At 47.8% G+C, this 14,988-nt stretch overlaps 1 protein-coding gene across 5 annotated transcripts in view; it reads right to left on the bottom strand.

The window, feature by feature from the left end:
• The window catches only part of GLYR1 (glyoxylate reductase 1 homolog), a 94,654-nt gene that overhangs the window by 67,652 nt on the left and 12,014 nt on the right, over window positions 1–14,988 (bottom strand). For all 5 annotated transcript variants that reach the window (XM_082261827.1, XM_082261828.1, XM_082261829.1 and 2 more), the window contains exon 5: window positions 4,306–4,497. In XM_082261827.1, the coding sequence (XP_082117953.1) occupies window positions 4,306–4,497 (192 nt within the window). The remainder of the gene's footprint in view (window positions 1–4,305; window positions 4,498–14,988) is intronic.

Here is a 14,988-nt window from a genome sequence, read left to right as displayed (position 1 = left end):
CTAGGAGGGCTCCCTATGCTTCAAGGAGAGGCCCAGGCAGGACAGAGGGCCCCTGGCAGGAGTCCCCACCAGGTACAATCCCCCACATAGCGGATTGTCTGGTTGCCGGCGGCGCACCCCCCCGGCCCCCATCGCCAGCATAGCGCCCTGCTCCCACCCAAGGAGGTGGACCAGACCACCCACATAGCCCCAGCATAAGAGGAGGGGGGGGGGCAGATTAAGGGGAGTGCCTGGCGGGAAGGAGGGGAACCCGGGGTCCTGACCGTCCCAAGTCCAACCCAAAACCCTCCAGGTGACCTCGCGAGCCATTTAACTCGCAGGCCAGCCCCCATCCAGTGGAGCTGATGTCTGCGCATGCTTGCTGGCCAGACTGTAGTAACCACTGGATCTAGATTACCCAGACTGTCGCCCAGTCTGGCAGTTGATTGTAGATCTCACAGGAAGAACCAGGAGAAAATGTTCTATCTTTAAAAAAAAAAAAAAAAAAAAAAAAAAAAAAAAATTGCCAGGACCAGAGATCCCAGCAAGGAACTGAGTAACTATAGCAGAGAGAGGGCATACACACACAGAGATAGAGATAGAGATAGAGATAGAGATAGAGATAGAGATAGAGATAGAGATAGAGATAGAGATAGAGATAGAGATAGAGATAGAGATAGAGATAGAGATAGAGATAGAGATAGAGATAGAGATAGAGATAGAGATAGAGATAGAGATAGAGATAGAGATAGAGATAGAGATAGAGATAGAGATAGAGATAGAGATAGAGATAGATATATATCCCCTGGGACTGCCCATAGGCGTAGCCAGATTCTTTTTCTGCCTAGTATCCTACTCCTGTAGAGGGCAGTATAACCCAATGGTCATGAAGATCAGGAGCTGTGTACAGTCACTGCAAGTATTTAACAGGCTGGACAGAGCGAATACAGTTTCCCTAAGACATGCAATTGTTCCTTTTCGCTCCTGTAGGGACACTGAAGTCGGCAGTAGAAAACATGGCATGAGGTGCAAGCAGGCTTTCCATAAATCCAGGGTAAATACACAGCAGGTATGCTTTTGGATACAAGTGACACTTTGCTGCAGAGGGTAACTAAATGGTTAGTCCATCTTTACAGAAAACACGTAAAGGTGAACCAACAACATACACCTTCCCAACTATACTTACCTCTTGGTATGCTGAGCTGTCTGTGCCCATGCAGCCAGTCCAGCTGTATGGGGATTTGAAATCCCCGCTCTGCTCCCTCTTCTCTGTCCAGCACTTCCAGGATAGACCAGAGATTCGGATTTGTCGGCAGTGAAATCGCTCTGGTCCACCCCAGAAGCGTTGCATAGAGAAGAGGTAAGAGTAGGGATTGGGTTGGAGTACAACAGGGACCAGGTTGTGGGAGTGGGTTGAGGGAATGTACAGTGTTCATCTTTACATTTTTTCTGTAAGGTTAAACTAACCCTTTAATCTTTCTTGTAGCTGCCCCTCTCACTAACTTCATCTTGTACAACGCAGTACCTGCAGCCACAATTAAGCACTGAAAGGAATAGGCCTGGACCACGGGACAGCAGGTTAAGATATGTTGTATTATTTTATCCCATAGAAAACAATCAAGCTTTACACCCTTATCACCTACTGTAAGTAGGTGCAAAATGTGCCTGCAAAAAGAAAAAAGTTTGAATACTACTTACCTCTCCCCTGACTTCTGCCCACGTTGCCTTGGCGAGGATGTCCTACTTCTGGTTAGATCCTAGGGAATGCAGGGCAGCCGAAATTTTGCAAACAGACATTTTACTGCAAGGACCTCTTGAACATGAAACCACATCAGACAGGTTCCCTTAAAGTTAGTCAGCTGGTTCATTAGCTTTGCAGTCAGTGCCAAGCACCACACCGATCGCTGCAGTGAGTCATACAATACCGTATTTAAGGTTTATGGAAAATGTCTTAGGTATCATGATCCAGGAAGCACTGCAACCATGCTCAAGTCAAACTCAATTTTCTTTTAAAGTAGAACCTCAGACTCACAGTTTGGACAGAGTGGTGAAGGATGGAACCTCCGTAAGCTATTTTTTCCAAGTTATTTGTCCCCATTGTGGAATGTTCCCTCACTTTCTTTATCGCAGTCTTTGCCCTGATGGAGAGTTTCTGCTCCCTGACCAAACATGAATTGGATAGCTCCCCAATGGGAACAAAGACATAGACTGGGGTCCTTATCCCTCAGCATTACCTAAAAAAGTACTTTTAATAATTTGGACTATAGTTTGACATTAAATTAGAATTTTATTCACTACAGTGACATTCAGCGGGGTTTTTCTTTTTCCTTGTCACATGATGCTGTGCGACAAACCCAAGAACATAAAAAAAAGGACGGTGCTAGGAACCAGGGAACTCACTGGCCTACATTTCCACAAACTGAGGTCCATTCAGATAATAGGTAGGTACCCACCAAGGAAAAAATAAATAATTGTATGATAATCTCACAAATGTTAATACACCCCTCACATTTCTGTAAATATATTATATCTTTTCATGTGACAACACTGAAGAAATGACACTTTGCTACAATGTAAAGTAGTGAGTGTACAGCTTGTATAACAGTGTACATTTGCTGTCCCCTCAAAATAACTCAGCACACAGCCATTAATGTCTAAACCGCTGGCAACAAAAGTGAAAATGTCCAAATTGGGCCCAAGTAGTAATTTTCCCTCCCCGGTGCCATGTGACTCGTTAGCGAACAAGCTCTTAGGTGTGAATGGAAAGCAGGTGTGTTACATTTGGTGTTATCGCTCACTCTCTCATACTGGTCACTGGAAGTTCAACATGGCACCTCATGGCAAAGAACTCTGAGGATCTGAAAAAAAAAAAAAAAGAAGAATCGTTTCTCTACAAAAAGATGGCCTAGGCTATAATAAGATTGCCAAGACCCTGAAACTGAGCTGCAGCACGGTGACCAAGACCATACAGTGGTTTAACAGGGCAGGTTCCACTCAGAACAGGCCTCGCCATGGTCAACCAAAGAAGTTGTGTGCATGTGTGCAGCATCATAACCAGAGGTTGTCTTTGGGAAATAGATGTATGAGTGTTTCCAGCATTGCTGCAAAGGGTGAAGGGGTGTGGGGGTCAGCCTGTCAGTGCTCAGACCATACGCCGCACACTGCATCAAATTGGTCTGCATGGCTGTCGTCCCAGAAGGAAGCCTCTTCTAAAGATGATGCACAAGAAAGCCCACAAACAGTTTGCTGAAGACAAGCAGATTAAGGACATGGATTACTGGAACCATGTCCTGTGGTCTGATGAGACCAAGACAAACTTATTTGGTTCAGATGGTATCAAGCGTGTGTGGTGCCAACCAGGCGAGTACAAAGACAAGTGTGACTTGTCATCAGTCAAGCATGGTGGTGGAAGTGTCATGGTCTGGGGCTGCATGAGTGCTGCCGGCACTGGGGAGCTACAGTTCATTGAGGAAACTATGAATGCCAACATGTACTGTGACATACTGAAGCAGAGCATGATCCCCTCCCATCGGAGACTGGGCCACCGGGCAGTATTCCAACATAACAACCCCAAACACCTCCAAGATGACCACTGCCTTGCTATAGAAGCTGAGGGTAAAGGTGATGGACTGGCCAAGCATGTCTCCAGACCTAAAACCTATTGAGCATCTGTTGGGCATCCTCAAAACTGAAGGTGGAGGAGCGCATGGTCTCCAACATCCACCAGCTCCGTGATGTCATCATGGAGGAGTGGAAGAGAACTCCAGTGGCAATCTGTGAACCTCTGGTCAACTCCATGTCCAAGAGGGTTAAGGCAGTGCTGGAAAATAATGCTGGCCACACAAAATATTGACATTTTGGGCCCAATTTGGACATTTTTACTTAGGGGTGTACTCACTTTTGTTGCCAGCGGTTTAGAGATTAATGGCTGTGTGTTGAGTTATTTTGAGGGGACAGCAAATTTCCACTGTTATACAATCTGTATTGGATTGTAGCAATTTGTCATCACATGAAAAGATATAATAGAACATTTTACAAAAATGTGAGGGGGTGTACTCACTTTTGTGAGATACTGTATATACACGCACAAAAAAAAAAATTATATAATATATATATATATATAAATAAATTTTTTTTTTTTTTTTTTTTTTTTAATGGATCACACCATTTGGGAAAGCACATACTGATGTGACATGGAAAACAAAATACGTAACACCTTTCATCTTAAACTGCTACAAAGTTTGACAGCCATTTAGTTTCTTGCATATACAGAAGGGACTATGACCACTATGTATATACACACACACAGTGGTATGCACTTCGCACCTTATCGTCCTTGGGCGGCCTTCCTCTTTTGCGTGGGCTCTGGTCTTTGGGCTTTTTGGGGGACTTGGGGGACTTAAGGGACGAGGACTCTGACTTCTTTTTCTTTTCACCAGTAGTCTTCTTGGTTTTGCCCTCCGCTTTCTTGCCCTCCACTTTCTTGCCACCGGCTTTGTTTTTGTCATCGCCCGAGCTCTGAAATAATTAAAGTTCAGCAGTGAACGGTTTTGCAAGCAGCCCAGAAATGACTGGCACAAATACAATTAAAATGGAATTGGTTTATGGGAAACATTAAGCAATATAGCTTACCTTTAGGAAGCACCACAATGAACCACTATACACAAGGAACTTGTCTTAAATCTTTAGTATGTGAAAGAGCAACGTGTACAACAAGCTTTTACAATGCTTTTACACCTTCAGAAAGCTTTAAGCAGCTTTGCGAAAGCATTATTGTCAAGTACAGAAAGTTAAACACATACCTTAAATATAGAGTGCTGGCTGTCATTTTAAAGCCTTTTAAAAATGGGCTTTGACTTGTAGAAGTGTGTACAGCAATTTTTAACAAAAATTTTTGTTGGGAAAAAAAAAAAAAAATTTAAAATAAGAAAGACTAAAAGCTCTAACGGGCAGGACCCTCCGATTCCTGCTGTATTGAATTGTATTGTAACTGTATTGCCTGCCCTCATGTTGTAAAGCGCTGCGCAAACTGTTGGCACTATATAAATCCTGTATAATAATATTAATAATAATATATTAATACCCATAATAAACAACAACTCTAAAACTAGCTCTTAGTGGGCTTCAGCGGATTTTCAACAAGCTTCAGCACCTCAGATCATGGTCATTAAACCCCAGAAATGACAGCGGCTGACCCCAGCACTTGCGTGGTCTGCCATTTCTTTAAAACCTTGTCTTTTTCTTTTAGCCCCGGTTCACACTTATGCGATGCGGGAAGGCTGCGAATTCGCAGGCTGTTCCCGCATCGCAAACGCACCCCTGTCAGTTCACACTGCCATATGAGATATGCTGGGGGTGTCAATGTAATCTTAACGACACCCCCAGATTGATCGCATATCGCAGTGCGATCTTACAGTTCGCACAGGATCGGATCGCACAAGTGTGAACCACTGTGCGATCCGATCCTGATGCGGCTGCAAAAAAGGGTCCAGTGCATCTTTGCTGCGGGTGCGGTGCGAATTTAGCCATACAAAGTGTATGGATAAACTCGCACCGCACAGCCGATCGCATGTAATGAAGGAACAGTGCGCTCCGACATTACATGCGATCGCCGCAGCCGCACTAGTTTGAACCGGCACTTAATTGAGCAGGTCACATTATCACGGCCCCAGGTTTCCTGTTTAAGAGCCGGTTCACATTTGTGCGGCTGCGGCGTTCGCATGTAATGTCGGCACTGCTCCTTCATTACATGCGTTCGGCTGTGCGGTGCGAGTTTAGCCATACACTTTGTATGGCTAAATTCGCACCGCAGCAAACACGCACATGACCCTTTTTGGCAGCCGCATCAGGATCGGATCGCACAGCGGTTCACACTTGTGCGATCCGATCCTGTGCGAACTGCAAGATCGCACTGCGATATGCGATCAAACTGGGGGTGCGTTTGCAATGCATCGAACAGGCTGCGGATTTTGCAGCCTTCCCGCATCGCATAAGTGTGAACCGGGGCTAAGGGTGGCGATATGGTCTTTCAGGGTCCTATGGGAACATTTTGTGCAAGCTCAAAGGAAAGAACTACAAAACTGGTGTGAGGACGCTGCCAAATAGATACAGATGGCAGCCGGAGAGCACTAGATACAGAAGACATGCCTCTGCATCTCCTACAAAAGAAATATTTGAAAGCAGCTTGCATTGGACACACGATGGCACAAGATCTCCTAAGGAGGAGAAGGGGAATTGTTGGACTTTTTATAGAGTGTCCTCTACCCAAGTTGCAGTTCAGGGAAGTGGCACAGAGGTAGCAAGTGGCTGAGATGAAATTGTGTTTCTGGACTTCTGCTCAATTAGTGTTTACAGGTGTAATTTGTATGTAAAACATCTAAAAGGCCCGTACACACGCACCGATTGACGGCCGTACATTTTCGGCCAACGGCCGATTATTGGCTTGTTAGTATGATGCTTCCGACAACCGACTGCGACTTTTCGGCCGAACAAAATCTGGTGTGCAGGCTATAAAATTTTTGTTGGCCAACAACAGAACGACAACAGATTGTTCGTCAGACAGTACAGATTTCGACCGACAAAAATGTGATGATCAAGACCGGGCCTGCTCAGAGAAGAAAAAACACACGAAAAGTAGACCAGAACATGACATCACTTCTGAAGTTGGTTGTTGTTGGCCGACAAAATTTGTGTGCAGTCTAGAGCACATTTCAACCAACACAACAACACTGGACAAAAGACGGCGATCGGTCGGCCAACAATCGGTGTGTGTGTACGGGGCTTTAGGCTAAAATACTCCTTTACAATTCAGGTAGGCCGGCCATACGTTATACATTTTTCTAGAACAATTTTCCTTTAGATTTACCATATCTAGGAGATACACCCACACCAGTTTTTTACCGGTGAGTACGAGTACCAATACCTTTGGTCAAGTACTCAGCGAATCTGAGTACTGATACCTTTGCAGTGCGATTTGAGGCGATACAAAAATAATGGGCTCAAATTGCACTGCAAAGAATCGCAAGCAATTTAAACAGGAATGCGGTGCGATTCCTATCCAAATTGAATGCCGTTTCCTCCACCACCACTCCTGTGTGAGCCCAGTATGGAAAGACAGGAAAGCACCATTTAAGGGCAGCAATGCTTCCTTCCTACATCTTCTCCAGTCCTGTGAGCACCGCAGGCGGCTGTGGTTTTCCATCATTGCTGGGACGGGGGACACTGACCATGCAGATTTGGATTTGACATGCAAGGTATTTACTTTTAACATGTGAGTTGCTATGTTACTGTATGGGCCACACAGCAGCAAAAAAGCCACTGGAGGTGGCAAACCGATCCATGCATGTGGGCTACATGACTTTATCTAGGCAGATGGCACATTATGAACATGCTGGCACCAACATCCCCATTCACTGCCATGTCAGATGGGGGTCAGCTGGCATTTAACAGCTAAAGTTGAATCTTGAATACACAGGGAGGGAGATCACCAGGGCTCAAATTGGGCCAAGAAGAAGGTACCTCAGCGCACTCACATGCTCCCTTCCCTACTAGCCAACTTCAGCACCACCACATCTACTTGTGGTAACCCCCTTTAACCAAATCCCACCCACCCCCCCCCCCCCTGCACTTTATTTGCGTACAGCAGAAAACAATCCCCTCCACCAGATCCCCGCCCAGGAGGGTGCACATATTGTGGGGTGCCAACTGGAGTAGTTGCTTGCTGCTGCTGGGTGGTCCAGGGACAAAGCAGTGTCGGGTAGAGGGGGGAGCAGAGGAGAGATAGCCCAGGGATGGCCACCATGAGCCGATCTGCAGCATTATCAGTGCGGGCACTGCGCTCATCTCCACCACCCAGTCACCTCTCCAGGCCAGTCACGGGTGAAAGTTCCCCTTCTTCTCCGGACCAGACTGCTGCTCCCGTCTCTTTTGCTTGGATTTGTGGGCTGATAACACCATTCTCAGTGTCCGTCTGAGCCGCCCCCTATCCCTCCACGATCCGCTGCCTATGCAACTGCCTCTCCAGAGCTGCTCAAACACTTTGCTCACTAGAGCTTCACACTGAAAATGTTCACCCTCTGGAAGGTGCCTTCGGCATACCTGTAGCGTTGTCACTGGGAACCGCATGCGTTTCGGGCAGGAATCGCAGGGCATTCCTGTTCAAGCCGCATGCGATGCTTTGCAGTGTAATTTGCACCCATTCAATTTGTATGGATGCAAATCGCCCCGCAAAGTACTCGTGAAAAAGCTCAATATCAGCACGGATACCAGGCTCCGTATTAGTGCAACCCTAACAATATAATAACATCAAACCTAAACACTTTCAATTTATATGCAAATCAGGCAGGCCCTTGCACTACATATCGCAAACAAAATTTCCAAGCACGCTTACCAGCCAGCCTGTAAAACATCCAAATTGGCTGTCTAACAATTTACGTTAAAATTAGAAGGTTTTGTTTGTGCAAAGTTACAAATATATGCCTAAGCAACAATGTCTAAACCAAGGCTCCTCTATATATACTGCAGACCTAACTCCAGAGCCTCCATAGTAGAAGCACATGTAACAATAGATAAGGGCAGGTGTGCCTAGAGGGAGCCCACCCCTCAAAGTAAAAAATCTGACGGGGGTCATAACCCTACTTTATCAAAAATAAAAAAGTTCTGCCTATAGTTCTACTTTAAAGGCACAGGGACGCACATGACACGCAGCAATAGCACGATGGCAGCGCAGGCATCCAGTGCATCCCTGCACCCAATTCAAACTGTACGAAAAATTGGCAACCATCCCAAACTAGAACTAGTCTTTTGGAGCAACATGCACATTACAACCAAAAGATATCCCAGCGCCCTTACCAGCCAGCCTGCAAAACAACCAAATGAGCCCTGTCTAACAGTATGCGTTAAACATAGTTGAAGGTGGGGGCGTGGCCTGGCGCAGCATGTGAGAGGACGTGTGTGAGAGGAGCTCCGCCGGACCGATATCCTTTACCGCTAATCCTGCAGCCCTTTGGGCACGATAATCCTTCCTTCACCTCCCGCACACCCGCGACACTGACCTCCGCATGTCTCCGCCGAAGAAAGGCTCTGAAGCCGCGGCAAAACTGGCTGCATTCCGGAGGCTGGAGAAGGAGGCCCCGATCCAAGATGGCGCCGGCCCGTCGCTTGTGGTGGAGGAGCCTGAGAGCCCTGCTACATCCAAGGTTTTGGAAGCGATTGCCACTTGCCAGACCATGCTGACAACTAAAATCGAGGAGGTGAAGGTAGATATATCTTTGATGCGTCAGGATATGCAGAAGCTAAGGGACAGAGTTGGTGAGGCTGAACACAGAATTAGCGAGGTGGAAGACTCCCTCCCCCCATTGCAAAGCTCCTCAGACAGGCTGCAGCAACAAGTACACCTTATCCTCCGAAAACAAGATGACATGGAGAATAGGCTGCGCCGCTGTAACCTGCGGTTCATTGGCCTCCCGGAGGGCTCTGAAGGTGCGGACCCCTCATCCTATTTGGAACAATTGCTCATTCAGACATATGGCAGAGAATCCTTTTCGCCCACTTTTGTTGTGGAACGTGCACATCGCCTCTCCGGGCGTCCCCCCCTCAGGGTGCACCCCCCCGCACGTTCATCGCTAAATTCCTGAACTATCGGGACAGAGATGCCATATTGCGCCTGGCCAGAGTTAAGGGGAACATTCCATTTGGAAATCACAAAATAGCGATTTTCCCCGACTTTTCTGCTGAGGTCCAGAGGCGCCGCAAGAGCTTTTTGGAGGTCAAACGCAGACTGCGTATCAAGAATATCAAATACTCTATGTTGTATCCGGCCCGTCTTAGAGTGGAGGGTGAGGACCGAGCCCACTTCTTTGAGGATCCGGAAGCCGCCATCTCCTGGATAGAAGGACTGGAAGCTAGAGCCTGACCACCTTGCCCTGGCGACTTCATGATACTTTCTCCCTGATTGTCTATACCTACAGCTGCTGCAGGGGTGGAGGGGGTTTTGTAGATCCTGCGGAACTCAAGACTTTGCATCCCCCTTCCCCCCCCCCCCTCCCCCCTCATTTCCCTGCACTACTGCTCCTGTGTTTGACCGGCGGAGCGCCCTAGCTCCACAGATGGAACTGACTTTTCTGTTCTCTTCCTATGGATTTCCACCTGCCCATAGGTTTTGCTACCCAGCGATACACCTGTTGGTTTTCGCCCCCTACACCCGCTACGGCGTGTGTTTGTGCCCAACTCCCCTGTTGCCCCCTGCGACTTCTGCTGGACCTGGGCCCCCGGGCCCCCTTGCTTGTCCTAATTGTATTTTGCTGTATTTTTGCTGACTGCCCTGGGGGTCCCTGGCCTCCTGATCTTGCTCTTTACCAGTCGCATGTGGGCCTGTTCTGGTTGAGGCACTTGTTTGGGAACATGCCCGCACAAGTTGGGGTTGGTGCAGGGCAGGGAGGGGGGATTGGGGTATTACCATTGTTTACGGTTTATATTTGGTACAATCTCTATACTGTTTCTGTTCTATGCACATTGACCTCAAGTAATAACTATCTGCTCTTCTGCTGCCGTTTATTACTGCTAGTGTATGACCGTGGACTTGTTAGTTCTGTGGTCTTATTGCCTGAGATCTTGGGAGCCTCCGCTCCACGCTCAGTATTACCCCTGCCATGGCCGCATTGAAATTGTTGACGTGGAATGTCAGGGGTATGCGCGATAAGATTAGACGGACGGCTGTCTTTAATGTTCTACGCCGTGTACGGGCTGATATTATAGTTCTGGTGGAGACACATTTGGAGGGCCGTGTACAACAGTCTCTCAAACGGCCCTGGGTTGGCTGGGTGCAGCACTCTGCTTATAGCTCGCACTCCAGGGGTGTGGCGCTACTGGTGGCCAAATCGGTACATTTCCAGCTCCTAGGATCTCAGGTCGACCCAATGGGGAGATATGTTTTTCTCAAAACGTCAGTCTATGGGGAATTGATGCTGCTGATGGCTTTCTATGTGCCCCCCCCTTACTCTGCTGTGATTATTATGGAGGGACTGGCGTTTATGGCACAGAGCCCGGGGGCCCCGGTGATCTGGCTGGGTGACTTTAACAATGTGATGGACTCGGGTCTGGATAGATCCGGTGGCGCCTCCCAGGCGCCGACGGGGTCGTCCCCGACCAGGTTCTCCCGATTGTTGGAGAGCTTTGGTTTGGCCGACTCTTGGCGCAGCAAATACCCCGCTCAGCGTGCGTACTCCTGTTTTTCGGCTGCACACCATTCTATGTCACGCATTGATCTGATATTGCTGTCTCGAACCCTGCTCCCCAGGTTACGGACGGCAGGCTTCGCCCCACGGACTCTGTCTGATCACTGCCCTTATTGGATACTGTTGTCCTTGCCCTGCAATAGACCTCCCCCGGCCTGGCGCCTGAATCCCGCCTGGCTCCCCTTGGTGTCTGATGGGAACGACATTGAGGGGACCTGGACACAATTCTTCTCTGATAATGAGGGCACTGCCTCCCCGGCTGCGGTGTGGGAGGCATTTAAACTGTTCGCCAGATCCACTATGATTTCCAAAATCAAGGCTGTTAGAGCGCGGGCTGCTGAGGAGATCTCCAGGGCAACGACAAATCTAATTGAAGCTGAACAGGCCTTTATGGCAGACCCGACTCCGGCACATGAATCCCAGTATAAATTGACCTCTAAAGTTCTTTCCCAACTTGACTATGAGAAGGCGAAATCTAAGATGTTTTTTCAGAAGCAGAATCTGTTTGCACATGGTGAGCGGGCGGGGAAACTCCTCGCATATTTAGTTCATTGTGAGGATAGACCCCCGGTAGTTATTACTTTGAAGGATGACCTGGGTAATGAGATCACTGATCCTGCTGCGGTGACACAGTGTTTTCGATCATTTTTTAGTACACTTTACACCTCTAGGGCTCCCGCTGACTGCACTGACATGCATGACTTTCTGGACTCTATTGACTTTCCCACTTTGACACCCGACCAGTTGGCGACCCTCGAGGCACCCATCTCTGTGGAAGAGATTGCAGCAGCCGTGTCCAAGTTCCCTAGATCTAAGGCCCCCGGCCTGGACGGCCTCCCGATTGAATTTTTCTCCCAATATTCGGAACTCCTTTCTCCTAAATTATTGGCTTTGTTTCAATCTCTATTCAAAGATGCAACCCTGCCCCCTTCTATGCGTGAGGCGCTAATTGTGCTCATTCCCAAGCCGGGCAAGGATGTACACGCCCCAGAGTCTTACCGTCCCATCTCTTTGCTCCCAGTAGACACTAAAATCCTTGCGAAAATTTTATCCCTCCGTCTTAACAAGGTGATCCTCTCACTCATACACTCGGACCAGGCCGGGTTCATGCCTGGGAGGAACACCTCATTTAACCTTCGCCGGTTATTCATGAATCTCCAGGCACAGCACGACGGAATGGGTGGCAGGGTGGTGGTCTCATTGGACACGGCTAAAGCATTTGACTCGGTAGAGTGGCCATTTCTATGGAACTGTCTGGACCGATACGGCTTTGGACCTAATTTTATTAAGTGGGTCAAACTTCTATATAGCGCCCCGGTAGCTAGGGTCCTGGCAAATGGCTGGCAGTCGACCGCCTTCCCTTTATCCCGTGGCACTCGACAGGGGTGCCCCCTCTCCCCCCTGCTGTATGCCCTGGCCGCGGAACCCCTGGCGATGGCCATTAGAGCGCATCCCGGGATTCGAGGCCTACGTAAGGGACCGCTGGAGGAGAAGATCAGCATGTATGCGGATGACACTTTGTTATATTTGGAAGACTCTAGAGAATCCCTACTCACGGCCCTTTCTTTAATTGAACGGTATGGACGATTCTCCGGTTTTCAGATAAACTGGGATAAGTCACAAATTCTCCCGCTTGACGAGAGCCCGCAGGCGATCGCCCCCGCAAACCCGGCCTTACAATGTGTATCCCGCATTAAATACTTAGGGATTCAAGTGACAGCTAACTCAGCAGATTATGTCCCGGATAACGTTCAACCCTTGTTCCCTCTGCTTAAGGCTAAAATTCAAGTATGGTCCAAATTACCTCTGGGAGTGATGGGTAGAGTCAATTTAATTAAAATGATTCTCCTTCCCAAAATACTTTATGTTGTATGGCACTCTCCTATTTACCTGCCACTCAAGCTGTTTAAGCAGATGGAATCACTCCTCAAGACCTTTGTTTGGGGTGCTAACCGGCACAAGATCTCCTGGCGCAAACTCAAGAATCCTACAAATCTAGGGGGAGTGGCCCTGCCGGATTTTAATCTGTATTATCTGGCAGCTCAGTTGTCCCAGTTCTTTCACATAGATAAAACGGATAGAGAACGCTTCTTGACCCTGCTCTGCCCTGGGTGGGCTCATCCCCTCGGGGACCCCCTCCTAGTTATCCTTAGGGGCGTCAGGGGCTCGCCGGAGCCCCTGTGCCCCAGATCTCTTCTATACCACTATTGTCGGATCTGGGAGGTGGTAGCGTCCAGGCTTCGGTGCCCTCCATTTCACACATTCACCCCTCTGTGGCATAATAGTACATTGCGTGAGTTCCTTTCCATCCCTGACCTGTCAGTATGGAGCGGGAGGGGTATTCTTCTCCTTAGCCATATCTCCACGACCACTGGTCTGCGGTCTTACGAGACCTTGCAAGACCAGTTTGCGCTCCAGGGCCCCATGCACTACAGATACTTACAGCTCTCCCATGCCTATAGATCTCAATTCCCTGACGGCCCTCCTGAGCTAGAATCGGTTACCACCCTTGAGATTGTTAAAAGTACAGAACCCAGTCACCTTATTTCCATGTTCTACTCTGAACTTCACACACCTTCCTCGACCACTTTGGCTTTTGCACTTAAGACCCGCTGGGAGCGCAGTGTGGGGGCCATGGAGGATGAGGAATGGGAGGATGCCCTGGAGACGTGCCGCAGAGTGTCGCCAAAACTGTCGGATCGCCTAACCCAGACCTTTATAATACACCAGGCTTATCTCACCCCACTTAGACTGTCCAAATATCACCCTGACTTGGTCCCCTCTTGTCCTATGTGCGGAGACCCTGATGCTTCCTTCTTTCATCTATTGTGGAGCTGTCCCCAATTACAGACTCTATGGCAACAAGTAGTCACATTTCTGCATGACAAGATGGGGTCTCCTCTACAACTCTCCCCTAAGGAGTGTCTCCTGGGGGTATACCCGGATGGAGAGATGCCCAAATCCACTGTCATATTTCTTCAGGAAACTTTGTTTATAGCACGTAAATTGATAGCCAGGAGGTGGATGAGACCTACTCCTCCTACTCTAGGATTGTGGATTAAGGAAATTAATAGTGTCATCCCATTTCATAAACTTTTATATAAACATAGGGGGTGCCCTCAGAAGTTCAACAAGATTTGGGACAAATGGGTGCAGTGCCCTGATACGGCTCAGTAATGCAGTGGGTAACTACTTTATGCTGACCGCCCCTGTTAAACCAGTATTTTCTGTTCGAGTGTTGGGCCGACGGAGAGTCACTGACTACTGCCTTATTTTTACTATGTCTGTTCTGTTTCTCGGTGTTCATCACTTTGTATATTTGTATTTTTGCACCTCAATGTATTATGAATCTGATCGCGGTTTCAATGCACGGTTTATTTTTGTATTGTGCCAAAAGTTTCAATAAACCTCACTGTTTTAAAAAAAAAAAACATAGTTGAAGGTAAATCTAAAGGAAATTGAATGTATGGTCAGCCTTAAACCAGCTAGCAGAATGCTGACAGTTAGCACTCATTAGGATTATTAATGTTTTACATCTGCAAACTGGACCTGAAGGTCGCATTAAAGGCTTCAAAAAAGCAGACTGAAGTTTGCTGAAATTTTAGCAAATGCTTGGAAAATATAAATCTATACAATCTGAATTCCCTGTGTGCAAAGCACAAACAAGCTGCTGTCCAGGGGTTTCTAGAGAGTTATTACACAAAAGAGCCTACAACATCTATACACAGGTACTATATGGCAGGGGTCCCAAACCCACAGCCCGGTGCTGGTCCAT

The sequence above is a fragment of the Pelophylax lessonae genome (genome assembly GCF_965119305.1).
Source record: "Pelophylax lessonae genome assembly, chromosome: 6".
Taxonomy (NCBI): Eukaryota; Metazoa; Chordata; class Amphibia; order Anura; family Ranidae; genus Pelophylax; species Pelophylax lessonae.
Note: the sequence above shows the minus strand (reverse complement) of the source record. Positions and strands in the feature narration are given on the sequence as shown.